The 27,610-nt window shown below is 45.3% G+C and overlaps 2 protein-coding genes across 14 annotated transcripts in view; one reads left to right on the top strand and one right to left on the bottom strand.

Moving 5' to 3' along the window:
• The first annotated feature begins 634 nt into the window (after window positions 1-634).
• LOC309645745 (paired immunoglobulin-like type 2 receptor alpha) lies at window positions 635-16,927 on the top strand. Its single transcript, XM_082431270.1, has 7 exons — window positions 635-2,476; window positions 2,791-3,180; window positions 12,648-12,869; window positions 15,184-15,214; window positions 16,126-16,175; window positions 16,393-16,424; window positions 16,597-16,927. The coding sequence occupies exons 1-7, from the start codon at window positions 2,422-2,424 to the stop codon at window positions 16,717-16,719; spliced, it is 903 nt and encodes a 300-aa protein (XP_082287396.1). The 5' UTR covers window positions 635-2,421; the 3' UTR covers window positions 16,720-16,927.
• Window positions 16,928-17,464: 537 nt separating this feature from the next.
• Window positions 17,465-27,610, bottom strand: part of ZCWPW1 (zinc finger CW-type and PWWP domain containing 1) — a 30,831-nt gene continuing 20,685 nt past the window's right edge. For 12 of the 13 annotated variants that reach the window (XM_082431267.1, XM_082431268.1, XM_082431258.1 and 9 more), the window contains 4 exons: window positions 27,332-27,447; window positions 19,114-19,174; window positions 18,507-18,641; window positions 17,465-17,966 (listed from right to left, as the gene is read on the bottom strand). In XM_082431267.1, coding sequence (XP_082287393.1) covers window positions 17,647-17,966; window positions 18,507-18,641; window positions 19,114-19,174; window positions 27,332-27,447 — 632 coding nt within the window. In that variant the 3' untranslated portion in view covers window positions 17,465-17,646. The remainder of the gene's footprint in view (window positions 17,967-18,506; window positions 18,642-19,113; window positions 19,175-27,331; window positions 27,448-27,610) is intronic. The other variant, XM_082431257.1, reaches the window with a different exon arrangement.

The following is a 27,610-nucleotide window of genomic DNA, read 5'->3' as shown; positions in this document are numbered from 1 at the left end:
GGGAAGATCTAAGGCAGTGGTTCTCTCTCTCGTGTGGTCCATGGCTCATAGCCCTCACCTGTCCCTGCTGCTATCACACAGTTTCTGACCTCTCCCTCATGTCTCCCTCATGTCCACCTGGGCTAAAGGGCTGCATTTAGGCTCTGCCCATCTTTGAATCACAAAACTCCAGGCCCTCCTCCTCCCACAAGCCTCCTCTGTGAGTAGAGCCACAGCACCAGGCTGCATCCCAGGCCCTCCCATGCCTACTGGGGAAGGGAAGATGAACAAACCTAGAGACCACGTGCCATCCCTGAGCAGAAACCACACCTCACAAATCCTACCCTCATGGGACTCCAACTGGGTCCAGGGGCCTGAACATGATGTGAAATGTGCAACTTGCATCTAGGGAGAACTTCTGTGGAAGCAGCGGGGCCTGAGGGCACCTGGACAGTGGGTGTTTGCAAAGGTTCCCCAGAGCCTGTTTTGTAAAAGTTCTGTGCTGCCTAAGAGAATGGGCAGTGCCGCCCCCTGGCGGGGTCCAGCCCCCTCCTCCGGAGGCCAGGCAAGGAGGAGACATTCCAGGTCCCAAGCTAGTGGGGTGAGGCAGGAATAGAACCCAGATGTCTCCCCACACACAGGGCAGGTACCTCTGAAGGCACTGCCAAGAAGCCAGTGGGTCCCTTTTCCTCTCTTCTGCCCCCCTTTCCAGCTGTTACCAATTCAGCCCAAGCATCTTTCACAGCCCAGAGGACTCCATGATATTAAGACTCTGTGCCTCATTTTCCCCCTGGGTAAAATGGAGATAGGAATACATTCATCACAGAATGTTGTAAAGCTGAAAAAGAGAAAATGGATGTTCAAGGCCTGACTCAGATAAGAGGGTTCCATGAAAGTGCAGAATCACTCTTCTCGGGCCTGGGAGGAGAGGTAAGAAAAATAGATGCAAAGGCAGGGTGGAGGCTGCTTGGCTGGCTATGGGAAAATTATGGAAAAAACTATTAGAATTGGGGGAAAACTAAGAAAAGGAGAAGGGAAGCTGGTCTGTTTTTTTCCACCTCCAGAGAACTAATGCCACTTCCTAATGAAATCATGTCTTCCCCTGCCCTCCTTCTACCCAGTACCAATGCCAACGTCATCCTGGGGAGGGGGTGAGCAGAGCCTCCATCCCAGCCAGCCCTGGGGGGTCACCAAAGTTCCCAGCTCCCAATCTCTCACCCCGCCCACCACCAGTCACAGGCAGGCAGGGCCTCCATCAGAGAGGGTCCCAGGGACTGTCACCAGGATGGCTCATGACTGCTCTGACCTTCATCCCCTCTGTCCAGCGAAGGCTCTGGATGAGCCGGGGTCGCACAGCTGCAGATGGAACCCCCTGAGAAGCGTTATTAAATACAGCCTCCGGGCTCACCCCCAGAGCTCCGCACTCACAGGGTGAGGCCCAGAGATTCTGTGGTGCAGCCAGGAGGACGCGTCCAGAAGGAGCAGAAGGCCCTGTGGGCTCAGCAAGACTGGAGTTCAGGTCCTGGACCCGCCACCTCAGAGTCCTGGACGTGGTGCAGGGCGTGTCGGAGCCCCGGTGTCCTGCTTGTAGAGTGTGAGGACAGAGGGCCCTGCAGATCCAGTCTTGCCTCTGTGGGTGGAGGCGCGGCCTCCAGAAGGCCCACCCTCTGGGTAGGTGGGAACCTGCGCCCACCCTCACCTCCTCACCTCAGGGAGGGTGTGAGACTGCACACAGGGAGCGGAGCAGGGCGGGAGGGGCCTGGTGGGCCTTGGTTCTACCTGGGGACTGAAGGGGGGCACTGCAGTGTCCCCTACCTGGAGAGAGAGAGACCACTAGCATGCTGGGTGCCCCTGGTGCCTGGGCTGGGGGCTGAGGCTTGACCACCAGCAGCTCCCTCCTCCTCCTCCTCCTCTCTAAGGGGCTGTAGCTGGGCAGGGACTCAGGGCCGTGGACCTCTCCCTGAAGGAGCCTGAACTGGTCCTGCTGTCGCCCCTTTCCCTGGGAGGAGAGAGACACTCCGAGAAGCAGGGAAAAGGAGAGAGAGACACACAGAGACACAGAGACTGACTCCTAAGGAGATGCCAAGGGGGTGGCAGAGGCAGGGAGCTGAGGGAGAGAGGCGAGGCCCCAGCTGGCCCAGGTCAGGACCAGCCCCTCAGTGTGCAGAGGGGGGCAGGGAGCCCTAGATCATGGTTCCCTTTGCACTGACCACAGAGAGGCCCTTTTGCAATATAGGAAAAGAAGCCACATTGATAAAGGAAGTGCCAGTCACGGCAGGGGTGGGCGGGTTTCAGGAAGGCCCCTACCCTCCTCAGTCCTCTGAAGGAGCCTGGTCGTCGCTCTCCTGGTGCTGAGATTCCCCGCAGGCGGCCCCTCCACAGGCCTCCCCTCTGGCCTTGAAGGCTCTGCTTGTCTTCTCATCCCGGGAGGAGGGCAAGGCCATGGGTCTGCCCTTGCTGCTGTCCCTGCTGCTGTCCCTGGCATCTCTGCAGGCAGGTGAGAGGCCGGGACTGTCCTGCCCTGCCCAGGGCCGCAGGGACCACCCCCCCAGGGAGGGGCTATGGCTGCGTGTCCGTAGAAGTGTCCCCTGGGGTAGCCGGCCAGGCCTCCCACCCCTAACAAACAAAGAGCTGGTCCCACAGTGCCGGGTCCCCCCAACCTCTCACCCTCCTCCCCGCCCCAAGCCTGGAGAGGGGCTCACCCAGGCCAGAGGGCCAGTCCTACCACCTGTCACACATCCCCTTGTAGGTGAGGGTGGCTGACGGTCTGGGGTCACCTTCAAAGTCTCTCCCTCTCCCTCCCTCCTCTAGGTCACTGGGCAGAACCCAATCCAAACGTTGACTTTGGGATGAACCAACCAAAGAAACTCTCAGCCCCCAAGGGTGGCTCCATCCACATTCCCTTCTCCTTCTATTACTCCTGGGAATCAGCCAAGGTTCCCAACGTGAGAATATTCTGGAGATGGAAACACTTCCATTGGGAGTTCATCTACAACACAACCCCGCCGTTCATCCACAAGCATTTCAAGGACCGGCTCCTCCTGAACTGGACAAAAGGTGGGCAGAGCGGCTCCCTCCAGATCTCGAAACTGCGGTGGGAGGATGAGTCTAGGTACTTCTGCCGGGTAGAGGTGGACACGCTGAGAAAAGGCAAGCAGACGTGGCAGTCCATCGAGGGAACCACACTCACCGTCATCCCCAGTGAGTCCAGCTGTCCTGCCTGAGGCTCTTGGAGGCCACTGCGGTCTTGTCTCCCAGGCCTGGCCCAGGCCCCCTCTTCCTCTCTTCTCTCAAACTCCTCTCCCTGCCCCCTCTACTCCTCCCCAGGCCTCTATCAAACCCTTTTCACCTTAATCTTCCCAGCCCTGGGCTGCCTCCCTTGCCCATCCTCCTCTCTGCCCTCCAGATCCAGCCCCCTCCCTCATCCTCAGGCCTCCGCCCTCTGGGCTCCCAGCTATTCTCCTTTCTTGCTCCAAGCTGGGGCTGCACCCTCCCCTGTCCTCACCCCATGTCCTCCAGGTGACTTGACATCTTTGGGATGCGGCCGCCTCCCCTTTGTCATGTGTCCATGTGTGGAGGCTCAGCTACCCCATGTCTGTCTCCCCACGGCCATGAGCTCAGCCCACACACACACAGTAGGTGTGTGGTGGCCACCAATGGTGGCCCGAGGCGTCCCGTGTCCCCATCACCTGTTTCCCATCTCCCCCTTCCTTCTGCTGCTCTGCTCCCCAGAACACGGCCCTCAACGCTCCCACCCCCACCCCATCTCTTTCCCATCTCCTCTTCCCCCGCTTCCATCCTCTTTACCTCCTTGCCGCCCCCCACCTCTCCCTGTGTGCTTCTCGTCACACTGTCCCCGTTGTCCACCCTGATCTCCCTCCTCTGTCCTGGTCATGACGAGGCAGCAGCAGCGGTAACGGCAGCTCCCGCTGACTGTGCCCTGCGTCCCGGCTGGACACCTTGGCAGCATCAGCCCAGCTAAACCCCAGCTAACCTTCCCCACGACCCCGGTAACAGTCGGCCCTGCTGCCATCCTCCTGTTACAGTAAGGGAGACGAGGCTCGCACAGCAAACACCTGCCCGAAGTCACTCCTGGTGCAGGTGGGGTTTGACCCCAGTTTAACCCCAGAGCCTCTTCTCTTAACCATGAGCCGCTTGGCCTCAGCTACTGACCTGATCATCTCGTTTTGACTATTTTTCACCTAATAATGGACGTGTAACATCGACGGATCTCCCTCTCTCATTCAGTGGGGCGTTGGAACTTGAACCTCAGTGTATCTGACTCCAGGGCAGAGGTGAGGGGTTCTCTCCCAGGCACAGGCAATAAAGGGGTGTGTTGTCTGTAGATTATTTTTTTGAAAATCGTCTACATTTGTTTGCTTTTTATAATCACTTGTGCTGGCAATTCTAAGCAGTATCAGTGATGAATTTCTGCTCCCAGCCGGGATGGACACTCCCCGTGTCTCCCCCTCGGAAAACCATTGCCCCTTCTTGACCACTATGCTGGTTTTAAAGCAAATAGATAGTGACTGACAACCTGAATTAAGCAAGACAGCCTTGGATTAATATTTCCTGCACCTCCTCCATATTTCCTTAAATGGCCTTTTTTGAGGGACTTCGTCTCTCCTTAAATCCCTCTTCTTCCTTTCCTAATTCTTCCTTCTTTTTCTCATTTCTGTGTTTCAGTCACATTTACTCTGAGTTTTTTCATCAGTAAGTTAATTTTTTTCAATTAATTCAATTAATTGGATGGTCATGCTCATTACTTTTTAAAAGATACAAGAAAGTAATAAAAAGAAATGTTTTAATCCCAGTGAAGTACCACCATGCAAAAAATCACACCAAAGGAATATCTGTAGCAAACATAACTCATAAGTTTGAGATTGGCTTATTAATTTTTTTTTACAAACGGTTTACTTTTCTAGCCAAATCTAATTATCTAATCTCATTTGTAGTTTTTCTCTTTTATTTCTAAGCCGAAAACCCCACATCCTACTAGGGGTGAAAATATTTTTTCCTAATTTTTGTAAGATTTGATTACTTCTCACAATAAAATTCTTCAACATAGTGAGAATTTATTTTGGTATATGGTGTGAGATAAAGAACTAAGTTGATCTTTATACCAAGAAACAAATCAGTTGTCCTTACTTCATTTATTGAATATTTTTTCTTTTTTCCATTGATTCATAGGCCTAGCTTTTAAGTTCTTTTGTAGAATAGCATCCATTTCTGGTCTGTCTATTCTGTTTCACTAGTCTGTGTTTTCTTATATTAGTACGACACTGTTTTAGTCTTATAACTTTATCATGTTTCAATGACTCTTAAGACTTTTTCCATCACAACCACATATTTCTTCCTCAAAAACTTTATTATTGTTGCCTGCCTATTCTTCCACATAAATGTTAGAATAAGTTTGCCAAGTACCTAGGAAAACGCTTATGTTGATTTTTTAAATAAGAATTGCATTAAACCTATAAAGCAATTGACAGAAACTGAAATCAGTACGATGTGCAATCTTCTCACTGAGGAACGGGTCCTATTTTATATCCCTCAGTAAACCTTTGTAATGTTCTTCCAAAGATCATGTAAATGCCTCACAAGACTTTTTCCTAGTCTCTACTTTTATTATTAATGTGCAACATTTGAAAAAATATATACTTGTTATAATTTTCATTTTAAAAGTAATGCATAAATTCTGGCCAAGATGCTGGGTTATATGCCCATGTTTACCTCCACTCCCTCCCAAAATCTACTAAAATGACAGCAAAGGGAATTTTTTAAGACAAAAACCCACAAGGACAAAGTATTTGCAATCCAGGTGAACAAAAACAAAATTTGGGACGCTGGAAACAGATAGACTAATGTAACTGGCTCAGGAGACCAGAGGAGTTAAACCCTAAGCCACCAGCAGGGACACCCAGAAGGAAGGCGATTTACACTGCAAAACCCTTTAAAGGGTCCGGAATGGCAGCTCCTAGTACTCGTGAAACTGGGGATGGAAGGGGGTCTGAAAACTAGAGGACTAGTTGAAATGTATTTAAGAAGCAGAGACACCTCCATACCCCCACCCACCACCCCAGCCAAAGAGTGGATATTTGCTTTCTACGATAATCCACAAGGAGTCTGGGGGGTGTACCCTGGGCCCTAACTGGTGACAAGGATTTAGTTCTTAAATCTGGAGATTTGGTGAACTGATGAGACCTTAAACAACTTGACCCCTGTGGGAGCCTCCCAGGATGCAGGTAGCCAGGCTGGTACCCACAACCCATCCACCAAGGGCAGAATATTAGGAGACTCTTCTCTGGGATATCTATCTGATGGGCCTGAAAAGATCTAGAAATCTAACAGATCACTCTACAGCCCACTAACTGACATGCCTTTTCTGCTATAACACACACAGCTTCCTGCATGCTGGGAGCCAAGGGGGTAAGGTGATTGGGGTCTCGGCCTTGCACCAAATCCCCTGCACTAAGGATTGTACCCTCACCTCAGCTGTGCCCAGGTTGCTTGAGGCTAGAGATGCTGTTTTAAAAATGATTGAACTAAACATTTAAAGAATGCTTTTCCCATGAAATGCAGAGAACAGAACAATCGGGGGGGGGGGGGAAGGGCATCTGGAAGAATCCAAAATAATGAAAGGAGATTAAAATTTTCAAACAACTATCATCCTCAGAAAGTTAAGGAATTTCATGTATATAACACAAAAGGGTGCTTTACAAAGGAGCTTCTGAAACAAAAAAAGAAGTCTCGGAAATTAGAGGTATACTAGCAAAGATGGAAAACTCAATAAATGATTGAAAGATGAAGTTTGTGGAAATATCTCAGAAGGTAGAAAAAAATTCAAAGATTTGGATATTGTAGTGGGTTGAACAGCAGCCCCCCAAAGGTCATGTCCACATCCTAATCCCCAGAACTTTATACTGAATAATGTGAATAATGCCTTATACTGTTGGAGATGTGATTCAGTTGAGGAATTTGAGATGAGATTATCTGGGATTATCTGAGTGGGCTCTAAATACTAATAAAAGTGTCCTCATAAGAGAGGGGCAGTGGGAGATTTGACACAGATGGAAGAGAAGGCAGTGTGACCACAGAGGCAGAGACTGTAATGAAGCAGCCACCAGAAGCTGGAAGAAGCAAGGAACAGGTTCCCCTTCAGGGCCTCCTGAGTGAGCGCAGCATGGCTGACACCTTGATTCCTGACTTCCGGCCTCCAGATCTGTGAGAGTAAACTTCTGTTGTTTAGAGTCACCTAGTTTGTGGCACTTTGTCATAGCAGCCATAGAAATATAATATAGGAGTTATAAGGAAGGATAAGAAAAATTGAGAATTGGTCCAAGAGTTCCAACCCCTGAATAATAGGAGTTTTAAAAACAGAGAAAAAAGAAGCCCGTGGGGAAGAAATTATCAACAAAATTACTCTAGAAATTTTCCAGAATGAAAGAACCCAGCAAAATGGATAAAAATAAAGAGACCAACCCTGGGGCACTGCAACATGAAATTTCAAAGCACCAGGGATAAAGGAAGATCCAATACATTTCCAAGGAGGAAATAAACTGGCCACTTAAAGAGATTCAGGAATCAGAGTGGCTTGACTCTCTCAATAGCAATAGAGGAAGCTGGAAGACAGTGGTTGAATGTTGTGAAATTCCAAGGGAAAATTATTTCATTTATTCATTTAACAAATGAAATAACAAGTACTGACTGAGTCCCTATTATATGTCAGGTCCTAATCTGGGCACTGGGATAAAGCAGTTAAGACAAAACAAAATGAAAATGTCCTTAACAATGGAACTTACGCTTGAGAATACAACAAAAAAAGCAAACAAATTAATTCTGTGTGTCAGGTGGTGGTGAGAAGAGAAAAGCAGGAAAATGGAGCAGAATCTGTGGATAGAGGGGCTGGGGGTGCTGCTTTATTCAGATGGGACAGGGAAGGCCGTGGGGATATTAGCCAGAGTCTCGGCAGGAGGCAGCTGCTCAAACAGGGTAACTGAGGAGAGTTTTAAGGGGGGCACAGGGTAGGGAACCAGTCAGGGACAGTGAGACACCTGGGACCAGCCACAGGCCTAAGAAGCAGGGGAGGAAGTAGGTACTGGGACCCAGAGAGGAGCTGTGGCCTCTGGGGAGAGAGAGTCCACATGCCCGTGATGGTAAGTTCTGTGTCCACTTGACTGGATACCTACTAAGACATTATTTCTGCGTGTGTCTGTGAGGGTGTTTCCAGAGGAGATTAGCAGTGGGTGGGCACCAGACAATCCCTTGAGGGCCTGAGTAGAACAAAAAAGTAGGGGAAGGACCAGCTTGCTCTCCACTTGAGCTGGGGCATCCATCTTCTTCTGCACCCAGAGATCAGAATTCGTGGTCTCGGGCTTTTGGAATCAGACTGGGACTTACACGATTGCCCCCGTAGTTCTCAGGCTTTTGGGTTTGGACTGGAACGACACCACCAGCTTTCTGAATCTTACACCTTGCAGATGGCAGAGTGTGGGACTTCTCAGCCATCATAATTGAAGAGGCAATCCCTCATATTAAAACTATTTCTCTCTGTATATCCTATTGGTTCCTGTTTCTCTGGAGAACACTGACTAATACAGTGCCCATTAGGGAGGGACCCAAGGGCTATGCCCTGACTCACTCCCCTCTCCCCCTGAGCCCACGGCTGGAGTCCACTAAGACCAGCCTCCAAAGGCACCAAGCAGGGTGGAGAAGAGCTGGGGAGGGATCTGGAGAAATGAGCAAAAAAATCCAGCCTAAGCACAGATGTGCAGGAAGTGAGGGAGAGGTCTGGAGAAGAAGGTTCCAGTCAAGAGGGAGCAACAAGGGCAAAGGCCGTGAGGTGGGACAAGCGTGTCTGCAGCAGAGGAAGAGGTTGAGGGTGGCAGGAGGTGAGGGCAGAACAGGCAGGTTTCGGGTGGCTTTGAAAGCCAAGGAGAGAGCTTTTTATTTTTTTTTAATATTTACTTATTTATTTATTTTTGGCTGTGTTGGGTCTTCGTTTCCGCACGAGGGCTTTCTCTATGCGGCAAGCGGGGGCCACTCTTCATCGCGGTGCGCGGGCCTCTTACTATCGAGGCCTCTCTTGTTGCGGAGCACAGGCTCCAGACGCGCAGGCTCAGTAGTTGTGGCTCACGGGCCCAGCTGCTCCGCGGCGTGTGGGATCCTCCCAGACCAGGGCTCGAACCCGTGTCCCCTGCATTGGCAGCTGGATTCTCAACCACTGCGCCACCAGGGAAGCCCAAGGAAAGAGCTTTGACTCCAAGAGCGATGGGAGCAGGTGAGGGTTTCCTGCAAAGGAGCACCGTGATTGGATTTACAATGTAGAAGTGTCCCTCCGGCTGTTGTGTGGAGAATAAGACTGCACAGATGACCAAGGTCAAAGAGGGAAAAGGTGAGAGATGGTGAGGCTTGATTAGGGTGACAGCCAGGGCAGGTGAGAAGTTGCCAGATGCTGGTTATATTCTGAAGACAGAGCAGACAGGATTTGCAGATGATGGGAGAAGAGAAAGAAAGAAGTAAGGATGACTCTATGGCCTTTGGCCTGAGCATCTTGAAGGATGGCGTTCCATTTACTGAGAGGGGGAGCTGAGGGAAGAACAGGTTTGAGAAGAAATGAAGAGCTCTGTTTTGAACATCTTAAATTTGAGATGTTACCAGACAAACAAGAGGTGTGAGGAGGCAGTGAGATATATATGACTCCAAGTGCAGGGGGAGAGATGGCTGGATGTGTAAGTTCTGGAGTTTTCTGCGTATGGCTGGTGGTTAATGCCATAGGGCAGGATGAGATTATCTGGGAAGTGAGTGTAGAGAGAGGAGGTCCCAGCACTGAACCCTGATGGTTACAGGTGGGAAGACAAGGAGGAATCAACAAAGAAAACTGAGATGGAGCTGCTAGCGAGGGAGGAGAAGAACAAAGAGAGATGGTGTCCCAGATGCCACGTGAAGAACATGTTTCATGAAAGGGAGAATATCAAACGCTGAGATGTTGAGTAAGTTGAAGAAAAGGGGGTGTAAGAGATCTAAATCCTGGATTTCAATAGTAGGAAGGACTAGATACTACCTAAAACAAAAAGATCAAACAATAGCAGTAAAAGCCAGTGACTTAGAAATATGAGGTTAATGCCAAAAAATAGCTAAAGTTGCTGAAAGTGGTTCCATCTGGGGAGTGGGAAAGGAGTGAGAAGGCTTATGCAGAGGGTGCTGTTTTTAAAACCTGTAGGGAATTTGTTGATTCTTTAAATTATGCGCCTATACAACTTATATAAAAATAAATATTACGTTTTAAAAATAATAAAAGTACTGGAAATACATACTTGTGAATAGTTTTAAAAATGGTCACACAGAGGGAATCAAATGAAAAACAAGTTCCTCTCTCCACTTTATGTCTCAGCCATTACCTCTTTCTGCAGAAATGTTCTCTCTACAGATGTAGATATAGTTACAGATATATAGAGATGGAACACAATAGAATCAAACTGCATACTTTTCTGCTCTTCAGCTTGCTATGTTTACTTCATGGACCTCAAGTATCTTTCCACTTCAACACATATACATCTACACCTATCTTTTTATTTTTTTTATTTATTTTTTTAAACATCTTCATTGGAGTATAATTGCTTTACAACGGTGTGTTAGTTTCTGCTGTATAACAAAGTGAATCAGCTATACATTTACATATATCCCCGTATCTCCTCCCTCTCGTGTCTCCCTCCCACCCTCCCTATCCCACCCCTCTAGGTGGACACAAAGCACCAAGCTGATCTCCCTGTGCTATGCTGCTGCTTCCCACTAGCTATCTGTTTTACATTTGGTAGTGTATATATGTCCATGCCACTCTCTTAGTCCCAGCTTACCCTTCCCCCTCCCCATGTCCTCCAGTCCATTCTCTATGTCTGCATCTTTATTCCTGTCCTGCCCCTAGGTTCTTCAGAACCTTTTTTTTTTTTTTTAGATTCCATATATATGTGTTAGCATATGGTATTTGTTTTTCTCTGACTTACTTCACTCTATATGACCGTCTCTAGGTCCATCCACCTCACTACAAATAACTCAGTTTCATTTCTTTTTATGGCTGAGTAATATTCCATTGTATGTATGTGCCACATCTTCTTTATCCATTCATCTGTCGATGGACGTTTAGGTTGCTTCCATGTCCTGGCTATTGTAAATAGAGCTGCAATGAACATTGTGGTACATGACTCTTTTTGAATTATGGTTTTCTCAGGGTATATGTCCAGTAGTGGGATTGCTGGGACATATGGGAGTTCTATTTTTAGTTTTTAGAGGAACCTCCATACTGTTCTCCATAGTGGCTGTATCAATTTACATTCCCACCAACAGTGCAAGAGGGTTCCCTTTTCTCCACACCCCCTCCAGCATTTATTGTTTGTAGATTTTTTGATGATGGCCATTCTGACTGGTGTGAGGTGATACCTCATTGTAGTTTTGACTTGCATTTCTCTAACAATTAGTGATGTTGAGCATCCTTTCATGTGTTTGTTGACAATCTATATATCTTCTTTGGAGAAATGTCTATTTAGGTCTCCTGCCCATTTTTGGATTGGGTTGTTTTTTTGATATTGATCTGCATGAGCTGCTTGTATATTTTGGAGATTAATCCTTCGTCAGTTGCTTCATTTGCAAATATTTTCTCCCATTCTGAGGGTTGTCTTTTCGTCTCGTTTATGGTTTCCTTTGCTGTGCAAAAGCTTTTAAGTTTAATTAGGTCCCATTTGTTTATTTTTGTTTTTATTTCCATTTCTCTAGGAGGTGGATCAAAAAGGATCTTGCTGTGATTGATGTCATGGAGTGTTCTGCCTATGTTTTCCTCTAAGAATTTTATAGTGCCTGGCCTTACATTTAGGTCTTTAATCCATTTTGAGTTTATTTTTTTGTATGGTGTTAGGGAGTGTTCTAATTTCATTCTTTTACATGTAGCTGTCCAGTTTTCCCAGCACCACTTATTGAAGAGACTGTCTTTTCTCCATTGTATATCCTTGTGTGTAGGAACTAAAGTTCAATACATATTAATTTAACTGTAATAATATATTTCCAATATACATTAGGTGCTTTACAGATGTTTTCTCACTTATTAAGACAATCATGTAAAATGACAAATACTGTTTGAATCCACTTCTATGAGGTACCTAGAGTAGTCAAATGCTTAGGGTCAGAAAGTAGAATGGTGAGTGCCAGGGGCTGGGGAAAGGGGGAATGGGGAGTTGGTGTTTAATGGGGACAGAGTTTCAGTTTGGAAAGATGAAAAATTTCGGAAGATGGATGGTGGTGATGGTTGCATGATAATGTGAATGCACTTGACGTCACTGAACTATACACTTAAATATGGTTAAAATGGTAAATCTGTGTTACATGTATTTTACCACAGTAATTTTTTTTTGATCCTGTGACTTAGTTGTCCCTATTTGTAGGTGATGAAATGAGGTTCTGAGCTCACAGCACTGATCAGTGGTAGGGTCAGGATTTAAACAGTGATGAGGATTCAAAGCTTCCAGCATCTGCCTTTGCTACTCCCCTCCCTGTGGGAGAGCTTCAGAGACTTGCTCCCCACCCCCCCACATTCCCCAAACTAGGGAACAAGATGTGACAGCTTCACCCAGATACCTCCAGCCCTTTAGTGAAGAATTTGCATATTTCTCATGTCTTCCCAGCCAAGACAACAATTCAAGGCCCCACCACCACCAACACAACCATTCAAGGCCCCACCACCACCATCACCACCACAGCTGGCCTCAGTGTCCCAGAGAGCAAAAGGAGTTCATGGTCTTGGCCCTTGAGTACTGAAGCTACAGTCGGGTTGGCACTGGCCAGCGCTGTGCTCATAACTGCAATTGTGGGACTGATTGTGTACCTCAGGTGGAAGAGAAGCAAAGGTAAGTGGTCTGGGACCCCCAATCTCTCCCCAAGATTCCCAGCTGGGTGTTTCTCAGAACCCTCCTGCATCAGAATGACCACAGGTGCCCATTAAAAATGCAGATTCCTGCTGGGCTTGAGATCTGAAATTGGGAATCTGCATTTTTAATGGCCTCCTCAGGTGGTATTTGTATGTCAAGTTTGGGAACCACGGCTCAAGACCAATCCCTCTCCACAAATCTGATCATTTCCAGTTCTTTTTATTTGACTTAATCATTTCTCATTTGTCCCCACCTTTTGGTGCAAGGGTAGGGATGGTCTACCCTGGGAAATTTAAGGAGAGAACAGAAGGGACAGGAAGGTGGCTCCACTCAGCAAGCACTGGTTGGACACCCATTTTCCAGGGTCTGGGTTATAATTGGAGATGCAAAAGTAAATAAAGCATAGGCCCTGCTTTCAAGGAACTGGGGGATAGGAGGATATGGGGAAGACAGTTGCCTCAAGGGCTAATGGCCTCATTTGCAAAGAGCTATGGTAGGTTGGGAGGAAGGAGGGGTAATCAAGGAGGACTTCCCAGAAGAAATGACACCTGCAAAAAGTCTCAAAGAATGAAAAAGAATTAGGCAGGTGGTGAGGGTGCTGTAGAGGTCACTGTCCTTCCAGAGGAAGGAAACCATGCTGGCAACTCTAAGTAGCTCACAGCTGTGGAGGAGGCAGGAAATGAGAGAAGAAGACCTTGGAAATCACACCCCAGAGCCTCTGATCCCAGCAGCAATGTGATAAAGCAATGTGGCAACCTCAGCTTGGCCTTGCACATACAGAGTCTGCAGTGGAAGGGCCAGAGGTGGGCCAGGCTGGGGTCACTCTAAAATTGTTATTTTAGCTCTGCAGAGCAAAAACCACAGTGGTTGTGTCCTGAGAGTGAGGATGAAGTTTCAAGATGTAGAGAAAATGTGACATAGTCACTGAGGAAATGCAAGATGGTATTTGAGGATCAACTCAGATGAGAAGCCATAAATCTGTACAAGCATCATTGCACATGACTATGGTTTTTTTCAGCAGTATTCAACCATGCAGGTTTAGAAACCTTTAGGAATTGCTGATTAAAAGTTCTGTTCAGGGAATTCCCTGGCGGTCCAGTGGTTGGACCCTGTACTTTCACTGCCGAGGGCCTGGGTTCGATCCCTGGTTGGGGAACCAAGATCCCGCAAGCCGTGCCACGGCCAAAAAAAAGAAGTTGTGTTTAGCTGCTAGCATCAGAGAACAGAAGTAACAGTGGGTTAAGTAACACAGAGGGTTATTTTTTGCCTCATCTAAAAGGATCTGGAGCCAGAAAGCAGAGGACACCGTCCTTAGGCTCTCAGGCTCCCACCTTTCTGCTCACTGTGCTGGATACTGACTTCTATCCTGAAGGCTGCTTTATGGTGCAAGATGGCTGCTAGGACTCCAGGCATTATTTGTGAATCTAAACAGGAAACAGGATGTAGGAGGAAAGGACAAAAAGACTATGACCCAGCTGTCTGGCTTCCTTTTAAAGAGCCTTCCTGAAAGTCCTACCTACAACTTCCCCTTATATCTCACTGGCTATATTTAGTCATAGGTCCCACATCTATCTGTAGGGAGGCACACTGCCACTCCAAATAAAATCAAAGTTCTGTAACTGAATAAGAAGAAGCAAGTGGATATTGAGAGAAGCAAATAGCATTCCCTGCCTTAGGACACATCCAGGACTGAAGATGTGTCAGCAAGTGTGGCAGAAGGGCAGGGGAAGGAGGTCAAGGAGCCAGTGAGAGGGCAGAGATGGAGAGTAGAGGGCTCAGCAGGGAGCCTGGATAACCTGAAAGAAAGTGGATCATCACGAGACAAGAGTTAGTGAGGTTAAGCACAGGTACAGAGGGATGATGACAAAAGAGAGCTGGAAGGAAAGACAGTAGTAGCATAAAAATGATACTAGCATTTACTAGGTCAGAGGTCTCAGCTCGAGTGATTAAAAAAAAAAAAAAGGCCCAGGGTGTGGCTGAGTGGAGCAGAGGTCACTGGAGTTGGGGGAAGTGGGCAAGTCCAATGTGTTCAGAAGGTGAAGGGGCGCAGGGTGCAGGGAAGAGCTGCTCTCCTGATGGGTGTTGAGGACAAGGCAGGACAGGTGTGGGCAGCCTCAGGGTGCCTGCTGGGTGCAGGCTCAGGTCCCAGGCCCTTCCCAGGCGGGTTTCAGCCGAGCTGCTTCGCTGCTCTGGTCTCTCCAAGGATGAGCTCAGGGTGGGACGGGGCAGAGAAGGCAGGCAGGAGACAGGCCTCCATGGATGACACACTGACACACTGTTGGTCCCCCTACAGGTCTGCAGACTAAAGCCAGAACCCCAGCCAGGTGAGCGCTTCTCCTCCAAGGGGGGAGGGGGTTGCTGTTTTGTGAAGCAGGAAGTTTCCTTCTGGGAACAGCACTAGGGAGCCTTTCACAGCCCCTCCCCGACTGGACTCTCCATCCACACCCTCACATCTCCCTCTTTCTCTGGCTCCCCCTTTCCTCCTTCATCCCCAGTTCATCCTGGTTTCTCTCCACCTCATCCTTCCTGAACACACCTACCACCTCCACGTTCTGTCCTCTTTCTTGCTCCTCATCCAATCTGTCCTTTTCCCCTGTGACGTGCGACCTCCAGCTGCTCCGCCCTCTGTCTTTTCTCAGAGCAACTTCCCTCCCGCCTCCCAGCCTGGCTCCCTCTCCTCGGGCCCCAGCTCCTCTTCCTTTCCTGAGCTCTTACCCTCCTCATGGCCCCCCTTTCCTTTCTCCATCTTTCCTTCCACTTCCAGGCTCTTCCTTCTCGCAGCCCCTCCCTCCTTTCTCTCCCTCCTGACTCTTGACAGCTGCCCTCCTCTGACCCCTCCCCATGGAGATGGCGTCTCCTCTAGGGACCAAGGCCTGAGCACCGCCCAGGGGACCTGAGATTAGCTTCCTGGTTCTCATGCTCCAGTTTTAACTGAGGTGCTGCGGCAGAGAGGACAGGAGCTCCCCCTCCTGCTTCTCCTCCCTGTGCCCCTGCAGTAAAGCCGCTTCTCCAGAACAATCCACCTCAGTCAGCACTCAGGGACAGGGCTACACCGCAAATGACCCCTCAACCCCATCCAGGCGGCCTCCTTCTGAGAGCCTCAAACCTCTGCCTTCATCTTCCAAGTGTGTCCGGGCAGGTCACAGAGCCCCCACCAAGAGAACCAGCCCGATGCAAGTGGTAACTCTTTTCTGTCCAGCCTCTGACACATCGTCCCCCTCCTGTTCCCACACAGGGGATCCTTCCAAAACCCGGAGGAGAAATACGAGAACACTGGGAATAAAGGTAGGTCCTGCCGCCATCATCCCCGCTCTCCACCTGGGCCTTCCTTCCTCCCCACACACCCCCTCCCCACACACGTGCCCTCAGCATCCTCCTCTCTCCCCTGCCTCACCCACCCTCCCCCAGACCCTAAAGATGACCTCACTACTGGAGCCCCCTGCCCACTTCTCTACCCTTGCTGCCAGGCCACCTAACCCTGGCACATCTTGATTTTTTCTAGGACAACATACAGGCCCCAAGCTGGACACCAAGGTAAGCGGCTCAGATTAGGTCCTGAAAGAATTAAAGGGAAGTTTGGAGAAGGTGGGGTGGAAGAACAGAGGGACTGTGGTTTCGGCAGGGCATCAGCTGTGGGATTGCGGCTCTGAGATGGGACAGCTCCCCCTCTGCTGCCTAACCCCCTCCCCTTTCCATTCTCCCCCAGGATGATGACATCTTCTATGCCTCCCTCGCCCTCTCCAGCTTGACCTCACCAGCAGCGCCTCCCCACCCACCTCCCCAAGGGGGCCCCCAGGAAGAGACGCTATACTCTGTCTTAAAGGCCTAAGGAGTGGGACTGAGTGAGGACCTGCTTAGAGTCAGCTGCACACAGGGATCTCAGTTCCTCATAATCACCCTGGACAGACACAGACGACTCAGAAGCCAGCAGGTGTTGAAGGCCACCAAGGACCTGAGAGACACATAGCCACCTGCTCCAGTTCCCTCTTCAACTTCCTAGCCCTTGACCACAAAAATAAAAGTCCCTGTACAATTTGCCTGAATGCATCTAAGGAGAAAGCTGACATCACTTTCAATTTCTGTCCTTCTTGCCATAAATGAACCATAATAGATAGCTCACACCCAGATCCCTCCCCTAGTCCTTTTGTTCAGTGACTGCCTCAGGCCAGGGACCAATAAATCCCCAAACACTGGTAGTCAGTCCAGAAGTGAAGGTTTGTCCCCCTACTTTAACCATTCTACTTTCCTTAGGAAGATAACTAGCATGCATTGTGTCAGTGCCTTACGTGCATCACCTCATTTCAGCATCATCAAGCACCCTACATGGCACTGGAGGTACCATCTGAGGCAGGATAACAAGACCCAGAATGGTTACGGTGCTTTTCCCAAGGTCATGTAGCTAATAGGAGGCTGAGGCAAGATTTGAACCCAGACCTGCCCTTCTCAGTGTCCTTCTCCTAGGACTCGGGTGTCATCACCTTCCCAGATCCCTATACTGACAGGCCTCCTGGGCCACAGTGACACGGAGGAGGAGGGAGAGAAGCCAAAAGAAAGCAAGTGGTTGAGACGAACCAAACCAACTAAACCAGTAACCTGGTTTATTAACATAAACTGCACAACTCTGACCTTAGCCAACCAACCTCACAGCCAATGAACAAGCCCAACATTTATCAGCTTCTCGGGGATCCTCTGAGAGGCTCTGCCTCCTGCTCCCACAGAAGGGATGAGAGAGCAGGAAGGAGGTGCGAGCCCACAGCTATTCCTCACAGGAGGCCACGGCGAGCTCCCTTGCGTCGTCTCTGTGCTGTGGCTCCTCCCTCTGCTCCGGCTCTTCTCCAACATCCGCCATGAGTTGGTCCAGGTCCAGGTCACTGGAGGCTCCATCGTCAGAGGGGACACTTCCAGCCTCCTGAGGCCGTGGCTCCTGGGGTGCAGGCCCTTCTTTCCCCACCATGGGACAGGCCCCGGGAGGAGCTGGTGGGGTCAGGACCTCTGGCACTATTCTAGCTTCTTTTTCCTCAGATGAGTCACTCACTGGGGCCTTGCTTTGGGGAGCTTTAAATTTTTTCTTAGGGCCTAAATGAAAAAGTGACAAAACTGAGAGTCTTTAAGTTTTACATATCAAATCCCTAAATTTCTAATTCCAAAACAATCTCTGGAAAAGATGACCTTTCTTAATAGAAAGAAAATGGGGTTTGGAGTCAGAAAGACTTGGATCCACAGGCTAGACACGGGTCTTGAGCAAACTTTAAACCCTTTAAACCTCAGTCTCCTTATCTTTAAAATGGCAACTATCTAGTCACAGAGATACTGAAAGAATTAAAGAGAACAAGTATAGAAGTATCTATCTAGCCGGCCCACAGAAATATCAAAAAATGTTAATTCCCACCTCCTTACCATTCTCTTATCCCTGAATGTCCCTGAATCAAATCAAATAATAACCATCAAATGTTTCTACAGTGTGTGCTGTGTTCTACAATTTGGATGACACCCTTTTGGCCAAACTTTTTTTTTTTAAGTAATGAAAAGCTGTGAAATTGTTAAAAAATGATCAAAGGAGGGAAAATGCAGACATGAACCTCATTTCCCCAGTTTTCCCCAAGTCTTGAGCCTTACCTGGCTGCTCAGGTTCTGAATTCCCATGCCCTTTTTTCCCTCCCATTATGGGTAAAGGTGGAGGTGCAGATTCATTTCCCAGAGATCTCTTCATTGTCTTCCTTTGCAGGGTCCCATCTCGTCCATGTGCTCCACCTGCATCACCCCCAACCCCCAACCGTGAAGGACACTGGTTTATTTCTCACTGAGTGACAGTATGGCTAGGGTCCATAGACTCCCCACATTTGGTCTCCGCCTTGCATCTTCTGCTCATTTTCAATCTAGTAAGTCCTCTTGGTTCCTTTCTTTTCCCCAAATATTTCTTTTATTTTTCCCCCGGGTCTTCTTCTCTTTACAGTTCACCTCAGAACCCGCCTCCTCCAAGAAGTCATCCTTCTTGGCTAAGAATTGAAAACATTCATTCCACCTTTAACCTAAGATTTTATAATTCAACTCACAGAAGTGAGAAGGCTACAGCTTCCCTGACGACATTAGCATGAGTCTTGCTCATTTTCTCAGGTTCTGGAGCTGAGACGTCAGTAAGGCCCAGCCACATGCAGACTCTCCCACTCTGCTTCTGCCTTGCCTTAACTGTAGTACATGCCTCATTTCCAGCTGACTTGCTTACCTCTTTCCTTGGGTTTTTTGGTCTGAATTTTGGCTGGCTTGGGACCAGGCAAAGTTGGATCCTGAGAAAAATAAGGAGAGAAAAATAAGAAAATATAAATGAAGTCACATAATTGTGATTTAATAGAGTGGGATGCTACAGAAATGATGAGTGCACTTAAGGGAGTTCAAATTAGGTTCTGTGAGTCTGATACAATTTAAATCAATGACAGCACTTCCCTGGTGGCGCAGTGGTTAAGAATCCACCTGCCAATGCAGGGGACACGGGTTCGAGCCCTGGTCCAGGAAGATCCCACATGCTGCGGAGCAGCTAAGCCCGTGTGCCACAACTACTGAGCCTGTGCTCTAAAACCCACATGCCACAACTACTGAAACCCACGCGCCTAGAGCCCGTGCTCCAAAACAAGAGAAGCCACTGCAATGAGAAGCCCGTGCACCTCAATGAAGAGTAGCCCCCCTCACTGCAACTAGAGAAGCCCCCACACAGCAATGAAGACCCAACGCAGCCGAAAATAAATAAATAAATAATGTTTAAATGTTTAAAAATAAATAAATAAATGACAACAGAGATAAAAATGTTCATCCTTCCCATTCTATTTGTTATTAGTCAATGCAAGGCTTTATGCACAAGAGAAGGAAATAAAATTAGGCCACAAACATGATAAAAACTGGTAAATTAAAAATTAAAAGAGAAAGTGAAAAATCTACATTTCAGAGCTTCTAGTTTCCAGATCTACACACAAGGAGCTTGGAAGCTGTAACTGTGTTCTAACAACTAAAAAGCTGAACAGACTGAAATACCAATAACTCTTCTTAAATCCATAAGAACGGTGAGGACACAGGGAAAACCTCTGCCCTCAAAACTGAAGATACACAGGCAAATACAGGGAGTCATGCTTATCAGAACATACACTCACAAGCAGAAAGCACCAAGAGAACTAGTGTCAGGATAGGAAAACCTCAACAGTAATAAAGGAATTGCTCAGTGTGGACAAGTCTGAGAGTTAAAAACTCCAGGGATACCCAGTCATGGGGGACTTCCAGACTTTTTATGAGTTTTACATCCAGGAGCTCAACCAGATTCTCACAGAAAATATCAAAGAAAAACTCCTTCATGCTTCCAGCAGGGAGAGGGGGAAAGAACCATTTTGAAATATACCAGAGCATTCTGTTCTTCTTAACAAAACCTACCCTCAGGAGAAACCAGTTAACCAGAGCCTAACCTACTAGGGTGTTAACAGAGCCTAACTGTCCTGGGGGTAGCGAAACACCCAACTTCAGCCCACTCTAATCATCCTGTCCCACCTAAGGGGGTGGGAAAAAACTAAGAAACACTGCGAAGTTTACAGTCCAGAGGCATAAGTTCATTAATAGACTTAGACCCAATCACAGGATATAGAACACTTCCCCTCCCCTGACACCTTACCACCACATTACTAAAGGTATATTTACAGCAGTACTTTTTACCTGGAACATCATATCTGGCAATCAAGAAAAAAACTACAAGGCATATCAAATGGCAAAAACACAACCTGAAGAGACAGAGCAAGTATCAAAACCAGGGGCTTCCCTGGTGGCACAGTGGTTAAGAATCCGCCTGCCAATGCAGGGAACACAGGTTCAAGCCCTGGTCCGGGAATATCCCACATGCTACAGAGCAACTAAGCCCATGAGCCACAACTACTGAGCCTGCGCTCTAGAGTCCGCGAGCCACAACTACTGAGCCTGCGTTCCGCAACTACTGAAGCCCGTGCGCCTAGAGCCTGTGCTCCGCAACAAGAGAAGCCACTGCAATGAGAAGCCTGCACACTGCAACAAAGAGTAGCCCCCGCTCCCTGCAACTAGAGAAAACCCGCGTGCAGCAATGAAGACTCAAGGCAGCCAAAATTAAATAAATAAATTTTTTAAAAAAGTATCAAAACCAAACATGCTAGAGAATTATCAGATTGGAAATTTAAAGCAAATATGATTAACATGCAAAGGGCTCTAAAGGATAAAGTAGACAGCATTCAAGAACAGATGAGCAATGTAAGCAAAGAGATGGAAATCCTAAGAAAGAATCAAAAGGAAATGCTGGGGATCAAAAACACTGTAACTAAAATGAAGAATGCCTTTGACGGGCTTACTGGTAGACTGGTCACAGCTGAGGAAAGAATCTCTGAACTTGAGGATATCTCAAAAGAAACCTTCAAAACTGAAAAGCAAAGAGAACAAAGACTGGAAAAAAGAATGCAATATCCAAAGATTGTAGGATGACTACAGAATGTATAGATATGTGTAATGGGAATACCAGAAGGAGAAGAAAAAGAGAAATATTGAAAACAATAATGACTGAGAATTTCCCAAATTAATGTCAGACACCAAACCACAGATCCAGGAAGCTCAGAGAACACCAAGAAGGATAAATGCCAAACAGCCACACCAAGGCATATTATTTTCAAACTACACAAAATTAAAGTCCTGAAAGAAGCCAAAGGAAAAAAAAAAATCTTACCTGATATGCTAAGGAAGGGGAGAAAATGGAATCATATAAAAGCTCAATCAAAACCACAAAAGGCAGAAAAAGAATGGAAGACAAAAGTAAGAAGAAAGAACAAGGGCAACAAATAAAAAACAGTAACAAATATTGTAGATAATAATCCAACTGTATTAATAATTACTGTGAACATCAACAGTCTAAATGCCTGTCTAAAATGACCAATTAAAAGACACAGATTGTCTGAATGGATCAAAAAAGAAGATCCAACTATATATTGCCTACAAGAACCCCACTTAAAATATAAAGACACATATAGATTGTAAAAGTAAATGGATGAGGAAAAATATACCATGCTAACACTAATCAAAAGAAAGCAGGAGTAGCTGTATGTTAATTTCAGACAGAGCAGACTTCAAAGCAAGTAAAGTTATCAGGGATAAAAAAAGGGCATTACATAATGATAAAGGGGTTAGTTCTCCAAGAACACATAACAATCCTTAAAGTGTATGCACCTAACAAGAGAACACCAAACTACATGAGGCAAAAACTGACAGAACTGCAAAGAGAAATAGTTGATTCCACTATCATAGCTGGAAATTTCAACAACCCTCTATCAGAAATGAACAGGTTCAGCAGGTAGAAAATCAGTGAGGACACAGCTGAACTCAACAACACCATCAATCAACTAGATATAACTGGCATCTATAGACTACTTTATCCAACAACAGCAGAATACACATTCTTCTCAAGCTCACATGGAGCACTCACCAAGACTGACCACTGGGCCATAAAATACAAATTAACAACTCTAAAAGAAGAGAAATCAGGGGCTTCCCTGGTGGCGCAGTGGTTAAGAACCCGCCTGCCAATGCAGGGGACACGGGTTTGAGCCCTGGTCCGGGAAGATCCCACATGCCATGGAGCAACTAAGTCCGTGCGCCACAACTACTGCACCTGTGCTCTAGAGCCCACTCGCCACAACTACTGAAGCCCACGTGCCTAGAGCTTGTGCTCTGCAACAAGAGAAGCCACTGCAATGAGAAGCCTGCGCACCACAATGATGAGTAGCCTCCACTCACCACAACTAGAGAAAGCCCATGTACAGCAATGAAGACCCAAATCCGCCCAAAAAAAAGAATAGAAATCATACTATGTCTGCTCTTAGACCACAATGGAATTAACAGAAAGATAACTGGAAAAATCCCAAAACACATGGATATTAAACAACACACTTCTGAATAACACATAGGTCAAAGAAGAAACCTTAAGAGAAATTTTTTAATATATTGAACTAAATAAAATGAAAATACAACTTATCAAAATTTGTAGGATGCAGTGAAAGCAGTGCTTAGTGGGAAATTTATAGCATTGAATGATATATTAGAAAAAAAGAAAGATCTAAAATCAATGATGTAGGATTCAACCTTAGGAAACCAGAAAAACTAGAAAAAGAGCAAGTTAAATCCAAAGCAAGCAGAAGAAAAAATATAATTAGAGCATAAATCAATGAAATTGAAAACAGGAAATCCATAGGAAAAAATCAACAAAACTAAAAGTTGGTTCTTTGAAAAGATCAATAAAATTGATAAACCTCTAGGTAGGCTAACTAAGAAAAAAGAGAGAGGAAATAAATTAATATCAGAAATTAAAGAGGCAACATCACTATAGATCCCAAGGATATTAAAAGACTAAGAAAGGAATACTACAAAGAATGTTATGCCCACGAATTTGATAACCAAGATGAAACGGACCACTTCCTTAAAAGACACAATCTGCCAAAACTCACACAAGAAGAAATAGACAACTTGAATAGGCCTATATCTAATAAATAAATTGAATCAGTAATTAATATCCTTCTAAAACAGAAAGCACCAGGTCCAGATGGGTTAACAGTGAATTTTACTAAACATTTAGTGAACAGATTATACCAATTCTCTATAATCTCTTTCAGAGGATAGAAGCAGAGAGTATTTCCTAACTGATTCTATGAGGCCAGCATTACCCTAATACCGAAACCAGACAAAGACATTACAAGAAAAGAAAACTATAGATCAATATGTCTGATAAAGAGATGTAAAAATCCTCAACAACATATTAGGAAATCAAATCCAACAATGTATAAGAAGAATTATACACCATGAACAAGTGAGATTTATCCAAGTCATGCAAGGCTGGTTCAACATTCGAAAATCAATTCATGTAATCCATCACATCAACAGCTAAAAAAGAAAAATCATGTGATCCTATCAATAGATGCAGAAAAAGCATTTGACAAAATCCAACAATCATTCATAATAAAAACTCTCAGTAAATAAGGAATAGAGAGGAACTTCCTCAACTTCATAAAGAATATATACACAAAACCTACAACTAACATCACACTTAATGGTGAGAAACTAGAAGCTTTCCCACTAAGATCAAGAATAAGGCAAGGATGTCCCCTCTCACCACTCCTTTTCAACATCACAGTGGAAGTTCCAGCTAATGCAATAAGACAAAGGAAATAAAAGGTATAGAGACTGAGAAGGAAGAAATGAAATTGTGTTTGCAGGTGACATGATTATCTATGTAGAAAATCCAAAAGTATCAACTAAAAACTCTAGGAACTAATAAGTGATTATAGCAAGGTTGCAGGACACAAGGTTAATATACAAAAGTTCATCACTTTTCTACATACCAGCAATATACAAATGGAATTTGATATTTAAAAACACATTTATATACCATTTATATTAGCACCAAAAAAATTAAATAGTTAGGTATAAATCTAGCAAAATATATACAAGATCTATATGAGGAAAACTACAAAACTCCGGTGAATGAAATCAAAGAAGAACTAAGTAAATGGAGAAACAGTCCATGTTTGTAGATAAGAAGACTCAATATTGTCAAGATGTTAGTTTTTCCCAGCTTGATCTATAGAATCAATGTAACGTCAATCAAAATTCCAGCAAGTTATTCTGTGGATATCAACAAACTGATTCTAAAGTTATATGGAAAAACAATAGATCTAGAATAGCCAATACAATATTGAAAAAGAAGGACAAAGTTGGGGGACTGACCCCATCTAACTTCAAGACTTAGTGTAAAGCTACCGTAATCAAGACAGTGTGGTATTGGTAAAAGAACAGACAAATAGGTCAATGGAACAGACTAGAGAGCCCAGAAATAGACCCAGATAAATATAGTCAGCTGATCTTTGACAACGAAGCAAAGGCAATACAATGGAGCAAAGATAGTCTTTTCAACAAATAGTGGTGGAACTACAAAAAAATTAATCTAGGCACAGACCTTACACCCCTCACAAAAATAAACTCAAAATGTATTATAGATCTCAGTGTAAAATGTAAAGCTATAAAACTGCTAGAAGATAACACAGGAGAAAATCTGGATAACCTTGGGTATGGCAATGAGTTTTTATGTATAACACTGAAGGCACAATCCATAAAAGAAATAATTGATAGGCTGGACTCCATTAAAATTAAAAACTTCTGCTCTGTGACACTGTCCTCGACAATGTCAAGGGAGTGAGAAGACAAGTCACAGACTAAGGAAAAAAGACTCATGATAAAGGACTATTATCTAAAATAAACAAAGACAAATGAACTTATTTACAAAACAGAAATAGACCCACAGATATAGAAAACAAACTTATGGTTACCAAAGGGGAAAAGGGGGAGGAATAAATTAGGAGGTTGGGATTAACATATATACACTACTATATATAAAATAGATAACCAACAAGGACCTACTATATATCACAATATTTTGTAATAACCTATAAGGGAAAAGAATCTGAAAAAGAATATATATATATATATATATATATATATATGGCACTGAATCACTGTGCTATACATATGAAATGAGCACATTATATATCAACTATACTTCAATAAAATAAAAAATAAAATAAAATATACAAAGAACTCATAAAACTCAACAATAAGAGGGCTTCCCTGGTGGCACAGTGGTTAAGAATCCGCCTGCCAATGCAGGGGACACGGGTTGGAGCCCTGGTCTGGGAAGATCCCACATGCCACAGAGCAACTAAGTCCGTGCGCCATAACTACTGAGCCTGCACTCTAGAGCCCGTGAGCCACAACTACTGAGCCTGCGTGCTGCAACTAATGAAGCCCACACGTCTAGAGCCCGTGCTCCACAACAAGAGAAGCTACCACAATGAGAAGCCTGAGCACCGCAACAAAGAGTAGCCCCTGCTCGCCGCAACTAGAGAAAGCCCGCGCGCAGCAACCAAGACCCAATGGCAGCCAAAAAAATAAAAATAAAATAAATTAATTAAAAAAAAAAAACTCAACAATAAGAAAATAAACAACTCAATTTAAAAATGGGCCACACACCTTAATGGATATCTCACCAAAGGAGATATACAAGTGGCCAATAAGAATATAAAAAGATGCTCCACATCATATGTCATCAGGAAAATGTAAATTAAAACCACAAAATACCACTACACACCTATTAAAATGGCCAAAATCCAGAACACTGACAATACCAAATGCTGGCAAGGATGTGGAGCAATAGGAACTTTCATTCATTGCTGGTGGGAATGCAAAATGGTACAGCCACTTTGGAAGATAGTTTGATGGTTTCTTACAAAACAAAACATTCTCTACCATACAATCCAGCAATTAAGCTCCCTGATATTTACTCCAAAGGAGTTAAAAACTTACGTTCCCACAAAACCATAGTTATAGTGGCTTTATCCATAATTGCGCAAACTTGGAAGCAACCAAGATGTCCTTCTGTAGGTGAATGGATAAATAAACTGTGGTATATCCAGAAAAATACAATATTATTCAGCCAAAAAAAATTAATAAATGAGCTATCAAGCCATGAAAATACACGGAGAAATCGTAAATGCATAGTTGTAAGCGAAAGAAGCTAGTCTGAAAAGGTTACACATACTGTATGATTCCCACTATATGGTATTTCAGAGAAGGCAAAACTACGGAGACAGTAAAAAAAAATCAGTGGTTGTCAGTGGTTGAGGGGTATGGGAGGAAAGGGATGAGTAAATGGAACACACAAAATTTTTAGGGCAGTAAAAATACTCTGTATGATACCGTAATGATGGATATGTGTCATTATACATTTGTCCAGGCGCAGAGAATGTACACCACCAAGAGTGAGTCCTAATGTAAACTATGGACTGTGTGTGATTATGATGTGTCAATGTAGGTTCATCAACTGTAAACAAATGCACCACTCCGGTGGGATGTTGATAACAGAGGAGGCTATACATGTGTGGGGGCAGGAGGTACATAGAGACTCTCTGTACCTTCTTCTCAGTTTTCCTGTTAACATAAAACTGCTCTTAAAAAGTCTTTAAATATGAAAAATATACGTATTTCATATGCCTGAAAACAGACTAAGGAAATAAAATAATGAATATCCTAAGTGTTCACACAGGGAAGAAAGGAGAGTGAAGAGAGGCAACCTGCTATTCTCTGAAATTGCTCCAGTAGGAACCAAAGAACTACAGTAAGAACTGAGATTATAATCAAAAAATAAGTTCCTAGAGATATGAGATATTAGAGAGAATAACTGAGGAGAGAGGAGACTCTCCTTCCCTGAAGACCCCCTAAGAGATAAAACCAGCCAGCCAGTCAGGGCTACTCTGACGCAGGGACAGGACGGTTCCTTAGAAAATATAAATCCATGCTAACCAGACGCCCTACAGCAATCTCCTAAAAGGAATCCCCAAGATCAATCTTACTTTTTTCTGTTGCTCTTCCTCCTCTTCCTCCAACTCTGACTCTTCCTCTAACTCTGACTCTTCCTCTTCTTTCTCCAAGCAGGAATCTAAGCTGTTAGCCCCAGAGAGCATTACGTCTAGAACAGGAATAGGAAGGAAAGGCTAAATAATTTATCTGATAAAATAGGTGATGAGTTAGTGGAGCTGATCCCAGAGAATCAGTCTTCTAATTCTGCCTTTCAGATCCAAGTCACATTTTCTCCACGAAATCTGATCCTAGATTATCATGGTTCCACCCTT

This window comes from Balaenoptera physalus (assembly GCF_965194825.1).
Source record: "Balaenoptera physalus genome assembly, chromosome: 16".
Classification (NCBI taxonomy): Eukaryota; Metazoa; Chordata; class Mammalia; order Artiodactyla; family Balaenopteridae; genus Balaenoptera; species Balaenoptera physalus.
The sequence above is the reverse complement of the archived record's forward strand: the minus strand, read 5'-3'. Positions and strand labels throughout refer to the sequence as shown.

What these genes read in the sequence shown, in the direction of transcription:
- LOC309645745 (XM_082431270.1), top strand. Translation starts at nt 2,422, where the DNA reads ATGGGTCTGCCCTTGCTGCTGTCCCTGCTGCTGTCCCTGGCATCTCTG. An exon ending in CCTGGCATCTCTGCAGGCAG is followed by an intron (nt 2,477 to 2,790) that starts GTGAGAGGCCGG and finishes TCCCTCCTCTAG; the next exon opens with GTCACTGGGCAGAACCCAAT. An exon ending in CACACTCACCGTCATCCCCA is followed by an intron (nt 3,181 to 12,647) that starts GTGAGTCCAGCT and finishes ATGTCTTCCCAG; the next exon opens with CCAAGACAACAATTCAAGGC.